This window comes from Olea europaea, chromosome 15 (genome assembly GCF_002742605.1).
Source record: "Olea europaea var. sylvestris chromosome 15, O_europaea_v1, whole genome shotgun sequence".
Classification (NCBI taxonomy): Eukaryota; Viridiplantae; Streptophyta; class Magnoliopsida; order Lamiales; family Oleaceae; genus Olea; species Olea europaea.
Window position 1 is genome coordinate 29,574,985 of NC_036251.1, and position 7,482 is coordinate 29,582,466.

Here is a 7,482-nt window from a genome sequence, read left to right on the forward strand (position 1 = left end):
TTAGTGAACAATCCGGAATGCATAACTGCAATCTACGAAACAGGTAACCATTATGTAAAATAAAATCATGTCGGTGATTATCAGTTACCTCCTGAATTATCTTCCCAAATGAAGGATCCGCAGCATACATATTGGGAAATGCCTCAAATCCGACAATCTTTGTGCTCATGGTGGTGAGGAGTAATGTCCGACGACTCAATGCATCTGATTCAAATTTCCTGCTTAATGCCTGAGTGTGAAAGTAAACTCCTGCAAGTACGCCACCCACTTTGCATGTCGCCTACTCAGCTTGTGCTGACCATTGATGTACTTCAAAGCCTCATGATCAATAACAAGGATGAACTCCCTCTGTACCAGGTAATGGCGCCAATGCTTCAGAGTCTGAACTATGGCATAGAACTCCAGGTCATAAGTGGAATAATTTTTCTTTGATCCCGATAGCTTCTCACTAAAAAAGGCTACTGGACGTCCCTCCTGACTCAGAACACCACCAATGCCAACTCCAGACGCATCACAGTTTACCTCGAACACCTTTTCAAAATTCGGAAGTGCCAAGACTGGGGCCTCCATCATCTTCTGCTTAACCAACTGAAAGCTAGCCGCTGCCTCCTCAGTCCACTGAAAATCACGCCCTTTAAGGCACTCTGTGATAGGAGCAATCAAGGTACTAAAGTTTCTGATGAATCGACGATAGAAGGATGCTAATCCATGGAAACTCCTGACATCGTGCAAAGTTTTTGGTTTCGGCCAATTCAAAACTGCCTCAATTTTGGATTGATCTGCATGAACACCATCAGTAGACACAATAAAACCCAAAAAAGTTACAGATGTTGTGAAGAAAGAACACTTATTCTGATTGATGAATAAGCGCTCTGTCCTCATTACATCAAAGACAGCACGAAGATGATTAAAATGTGACTCCCATGTCAGACTATAAATAAGTATGTCATCAAAATAAACTACCACAAACTTTTCCATAAAAGGCCGTAAAACCTGATGCATAAACCTCATAAAAGTGCTGGGTGCATTGGATAGTCCAAAGGGCATGACCATTCACTCGTACAACCCATGCTGTGTCTTGAACGCGGTCTTCCACTCATCTCCAGGTCTGATTCTGATCTGGTGGTATCCACTTTTAAGGTCAATTTTTGAGAAGACCTTAGAATCAGACAATTGATCCAACATGTCGTCCATATGGGGAATTGGAAACCTGTACTTCACTGTAATCCTGTTAATTGCCCTGCTGTCAACACACATACGCCATGACCCATCTTTCTTCGGCACTAGGAGAGCAGGAACTGCACAAGGACTCATACTCTCACGAATGTAGCCCCTTTTCAATAATTCTACCACCCGTCACTACAACTCTTCAGCTTTCTTGGGACTGAGGCGATATGCTGGTCGGTTTGGTAGACTCGACCCCGGAATGAGGTCGATCTGATGTTAAATGTCCCTCATAGGTGGTAGTCTTGGAGGAAGATCCTCCGGCATCAAGTCAGAAAACTCCATCAGTAGTTGCTGTACTTCTGCTGGAAATTCTGAATCCACATTCGCTGTACTATTTTCACGAGGCATTAAAGTATAAACTATTTTTTCATGCCCAACCTCAACCAAGAATCTGGACATCGAAAGTAGATTGGGGTTTTTAACTACCAGGGCATGGATGTTTCCTTCCCTGCGAGGCACCAAAACAATTCTCTTCCCTTTGATGCTAAGAGAATAAGTATTCTTCCGCCCATCATGGATAACACTGCGATCATACTGCCAAGGTCGTCCCAACAAAACATGACACGCGTCCATTGATACCACATCACACCAAGCATTATCAAAATATTTTTTTCCAATCGAGAAAGACACTAAGCATCGTTTTTCTACCGTTACCTCACTGCCTTTATTCAGCCAAGACAACTTGTATGGTTTGGGATGACGATCCATCTTCAGTTGCAGTTTCTCGATAGCCTCCTCAGACACTACATTCTCACAACTGCCACTATCAATTACCAGCTTATAGACTTTATCAGCAACTGTGCAGGATGTGTGGAAAACGTTGGTCCTCAACCAATCATCCCCTGAGTCACCCTTGGGAGTCAGCAGGCTCTTTCGAACGACCAGGGTCTCCTGACCATCTCCATATAGCACGTCCTCATCTTCACCCTCAGCATACACGGGTTCCCCAACTTCCTCAAACTCCTCTATTATATCCTCCTCAATCAGAAGATTTTTATTCTTCTCACCAGCAGGCTTCCTGCAATCAGTCGCCCTATGCCCCTGTTCACCATACCTAAAGCACTTAATACTTGAGTTGGAACTATCCCGCTGTGGCTGATAAGCAGGACAAGATTCTTAAGGGCGAACTGGCTGACTTCCTTCATCTCTGACCACTGGCCTCCTACTTTGCTGTTTCTCTACTGCAAGTGCTCGCTGATATGCCTCAGAAACTGTCCACAATGAATGAAGGCTGAGAACATCCTGCAGGGGCTGCCTTAATCCCCCCAAATACCGTGCTACCATCTGCTCCTCCGTCTCAGATAAATCATTTCGAGCCACCAACTAATAGAATTTTTCAGTATAATCATTGACTGATCTTGCGCCTTGCCTTAGTGAATGAAGCCTCTGAAACAAGGTTTGAGTATAGCCGAAAGAGAGGAAGTGCCCTTTCATCTTCTTCTTCATCTTCTCCCAGTTAGTAATTTTGGATTTTTCCTGTCGCTCCCGTGAACGCTTCAACTGTTCCCACCATGCAGATGCCCTACCTTTGAGTTTGATGGCGACCAGTTTCACTTTGACACGATCTGGAACCTCCTTATATTCAAAAATTCGCTCCACTTCATTCAACCAATCAATAAATCTTTCAGCCTGCAACGTACCAGAAAACTTGGGTAGATCCACTCTGAAACCGAGATCCACATGACGATCCTCCCGTCCACGATGATCCCAGACTTGAGCACGATGGTGATACGGGTTTTCGAAACTGGTATCGGAATCGTGACATTCTACATCATGATTACCGAACTCCTGCTCCGCCAAATGTTGGGTTAACTCCGCAACTTGTCTCTGCAAATCTTCAATCGTCACATCCTGAATATTACGATCACGGTGTTGGACTTCCTCAATCGGAACCTGTCCTCGACGACCACGACCACGTCCACCAACCATTATAACAGATGAAATTTATCTCCCAAGAAGATGCTGACGCTCTGATACCAACTGACGCCGGGTAGGATAATGATTATCCTATTGGCTTGTTGTAGCAGATGATTCGCAAGAAAAGAACGACAGAAAACGCCCAAAAAAATCAGAGAAAATACTCTGAATTCAACTCAATATTATTAATAATGCAGAATGATGAAAACTAACCCACAAGCCGGGTTAAATAGCTGCGAAATACGAAATTATGGGAAAATTACCAGAAATGGCAAAATCCCAAAATTATACCAGAATAAAATATTAAGTAAAAGAAGTAAGTTGCCAAAAATTTGGCTCAATTCGAGTTTTCTAACATATGAAAAAAAAACGAAATATTACCATAAATAGTAAAAAAATAACTTAAAATTGAATTTTGAAAAGGAAAATAGTGGATTTTGGGCTCGAAATTGACATCCAAGCTGGGTGGCCACGACGTGCGCGCCGAAGAGAGATTTCCGAATTGGGGTCATAATAGCGATTCTGATAACCGTAGCCAAAGTTATGGCCAAATTACCAAAGACGCGTCAAATTCTCCCAATTAAGGAAATAATGGTGATTCACTTTCCATCTTTGCGCCGATCCGCCATCTCATGGTATCTTAGCGCCATCATCGTGCTATTTGACAAATCAGCATCACTCGATTCGGATCCTCCTGCATCAATTATTCATCCCAAAATTCTTATAAATTATAAATATAAAATTTCTCCAGGATATTACTTTAGCATAATTAACAAATTAAGACTTTACGTGATGTGTTTTAGACGTCACATAATGTTATTAATGTTGGATAACAAACGGTTATATTAATTTAGGCATCTAACGTAAAAAGACAACGCGACATTGATAACTACCGTTGTTTATATACGAATTAATTGTAAATTTCATTGCAATAGCAAAAAGAGTACAAACAAAAAATAAAATAAAATAACAAGAAGATTATTTGAACATAGAAATATCAAACGGACCAAAATTATTGGGAGCTAATTTCCTTATCAAGTACTGCTAGTTGAACAGGTGATCAGTTAGTTTCACTTGGAGTCGGGTGGCAAAGGGGGGGCTCGTGTGCATGGGACTGTTGGATTTGCATGTTGTTGCAGAAGTTCACGAGCCAGTTCTTGAAGATCATCACCACCACCTGCCCCGGAGCCTGAAGGTGACATCTCCGGTGGCGCTCTTGTGGCTCCGCCACCATACTGACATGGATCTGTTTGCTGATGAGGGAGCTGCAACATCCATTGAGTTTGCCCAACTGGGTCAAACAGTGAGGATAAGTCATATGTTGGTGGCACTATGGCGGATGTCGGCAAGTCCGAAATCGATAGTACCGGTGGCATTACTAGTGGCTGCACCGGTGGAGGAGGAGGAGGTGGTGGAGTTGGAATTTGCAGCCCCGCAAGATGGCCTTGTAAGTAGGAAAGATCGGACTGCAGATTCATCACCTTCAATGCCAAAAAATGCCCAAAAGAAATTTAAAAAGTTTAAGGAAAATAATTTAAAAACTCACTCCCTTTTTTGTTTCAAAGAAAATTAATTTTGCTGCTAACCCCCAACTCTACCCCACAACCACCTCTAAAAGCAACAAAACCAGGAGACATATGCACTGATTTAAAAGCATCAGCCACAAAAAAACACATATCTTAAGGAAACTGTGCAATGTTGTGTCTTTGAATAAAGTGTACAAGATGCTGTAAGAGACATGTATACACAGGACCCTTAAATAATGGGTTCAAAACATGAAAATAAAATTTAGGATTAGAAATTTGGTGAATGGTGGAAACATTATTTACATAGAAATCTCTGACCATTTCCTTCCTTAATAACAGGAAAAAATCATAGTACTTGCGGAGGCACTACAGTAGTGTATGTATTGCAACAGACACTGACCACATCATGAGTAAATCAGTCAGAATCAGGTTTCTTGATTTCAGCAAACCATGGAACTGTTCCCCCCGATGCACCTCTGCACTTTTCTTTTTTTTCTTCTTCTCTAATATTTTTAAATATAAGAAATATATTCGTTTAATTGGAAAACCAAACAGATCCACATTCCACTTCCTTCGATCACTGAATTACACTATACAAGTTACACAAAATGATAAATTTCATATAAACACAACAAAAAGGTTCACTTTTAACAAAAAAAATTGTAGTGAAAAAGTCATTTTTCAATCTCGAGATATATTTAAAGGAAATTTTCTTGTAGCATTAGAACAATTTCTACTACTGAGTGCAACCCTTTGAACCAAAAGCTCGAAATTCGAACTAGCTACTAGGAATTTGAAACGAGTCCCAAATAGTTCTTGCACCAAGATATAGGGCTGTTTCGATTTAAGGGGCCACACTAGGCTTCAAATCCCACAAAAATGAACTCATTAAAATTTTGCAAGAAATTAAGAAGGAAATCTCAATTAAAGGCGATGAGATAAGGAAATTGAAATGACAAATTAAAATTTCACCAGGTCACAAGTTTTAAGAAATTAATTCCGCTGGAAAAGATAAAGGGAAGCATTAGAAGTTTGTAACGGATGAACTAGCTTGTACAGTCTTTAGTTCACCAACTCTGATGAGACAGATCATTGAGAATGTGATCATTGGAGTAAGCTATTCATTCAAAGGACAAACACTATGTGTGACACCTTTTATTAATAGTCTCAAAAAGATGAAAATTAGATTAAAATAAATGCAAATTTCAATCAATTACCTGTTGTTGAAGGGCAAAAATGTGGGAAACACAGCCATAGACGGGGTCTCTAAGGCGGGACTGAGCCTCATAACAAATGGTCACCACCGCATCGAGCCGTTTGTGCAACGGAATGTGGAGGAGGAGCTTCGACACATTACTGGCTCCAAACACCTTGTGCACGGCTGCAAAATAAGCTGCACCTTGATCTTGATCAAAGTAGGGTGCAAAAATGCACCCCGGCACACACTTTCTTCTCAAGAACTTGCATGCTCCACATGGTCCATTACTACCACCGCCACCTCCGCCACCGCCGCTGCTTCCTGCACCACCGCAACCCCCTGCTTCAACACTAGTGCCATCGCAAGAGACTTTCGAACTCATTTTTTCCTTGAAATTAAATCCCTATATACTACTGTACATCACACAATTAATTAGGGTTTTTCATGAGGAATTCTTGAAGGAGAACTTGAGAGAGTCATAAATATAAAGAGAGAAAGGGAAAGAAAGAGAGAGAGAGAGAGGAGAGGAGAGTCTTATTTTAGGGTTTGGTGGTATTTGTTGTTATTGTGAAGGGTTTTTAAACACAAAATGAAGACTTAGAAGCCACGCGATGAAGCAAATCCCATTAGCTGCTTGCGTGAAGCAAACATGAGATAAGCCACCTGCCTTTTTATTTATCATCCTTCATCTCGTGAGTTTAGTGTACAAAACTCGTGTTTTCGCTACAATAACAATTGGAAGCTAGCACACAGAATTTTAAGCATGTACATGGGCATTTATCTGTAAATGTATAAGACAAAAAGAATGGAATTTTGATTGTCTATACAAAGTTTTACTTCAAGCTTTAACTTGTGTAAAGAGCTGAAAATCCTAAACCTTTTTCTCTTTCTCTCTCAATCTTTCCATGATTTAGAGGATTTTTTTTCCAACTCTTTTTGTTTGTTTCTTTGCACTAATAGCCAAATTAAAAAGATTTCTCTGCATTTTTTAGGTGAGTTTGTTATTAAAATGATAATATGAACAATCGAACTATAACGTGTAACACATTGAAATGTATCAATAGACTAACTATTGGACTCCACAATCATAGTGAGCAATAACTTAAACTCCTCCTTCAAGTATTGAGATCAAGCACAACTAAATAAAAATGTTTGACATTACAAGTGTTGTGATCAATTGCAAATATTTTGAATTTCGTGAAAAGGAGCTTGTGATTCTATTGCATGGATTTGAGAGAATCGTTGAGAATATGACATTACTTTATTTTTCTTTACTTTTAAGGTTCACAAAACCAGATTATTATTATTATTATTATTATTATTATTATTATTATTATTATTATTATTATTATTATTATTTTGAAATATATGTTTAAAATTCTCTAAAGAATCTTCGCTACTTCTTCGTGATTTTATTTTTAGCATTGTTTGGCCTCATTTCTTAAAATTTATTTTTCAAACTTATTTTCAACTATATTTCATATCACTCACAACTTTAATCAACTTTATGGATAGGTACAACACATGGTATATTTAATTTCTTCATAAACTGCTAATGTGCTAGCTTAGGGGTGGGATTTGGTTAAGAAACTATTTAAAAATTAATATCATATC

The 7,482-nt window shown here is 39.5% G+C and overlaps 1 protein-coding gene across 1 annotated transcript; it reads right to left on the reverse strand.

Moving 5' to 3' along the window:
• Nucleotides 1-4,026: 4,026 nt before the first annotated feature.
• Nucleotides 4,027-6,356, reverse strand: LOC111411080 (LOB domain-containing protein 30-like). The gene is made up of 2 exons (XM_023041649.1): nucleotides 5,888-6,356; nucleotides 4,027-4,625 (listed from the first exon to the last, which is right to left on the reverse strand). Exons 1-2 carry the CDS (start codon nucleotides 6,248-6,250, stop codon nucleotides 4,215-4,217), a joined length of 774 nt encoding a protein of 257 aa, XP_022897417.1. The 5' UTR covers nucleotides 6,251-6,356; the 3' UTR covers nucleotides 4,027-4,214.
• Nucleotides 6,357-7,482: the final 1,126 nt, after the last annotated feature.

Coding starts and splice junctions, on each gene's coding strand:
- LOC111411080 (XM_023041649.1), bottom strand. CDS start 6,250: ATGAGTTCGAAAGTCTCTTGCGATGGCACTAGTGTTGAAGCAGGGGGT. Junction 4,626..5,887: donor TTTTTGCCCTTCAACAACAG/GTAATTGATTGA, acceptor TTGGCATTGAAG/GTGATGAATCTGCAGTCCGA.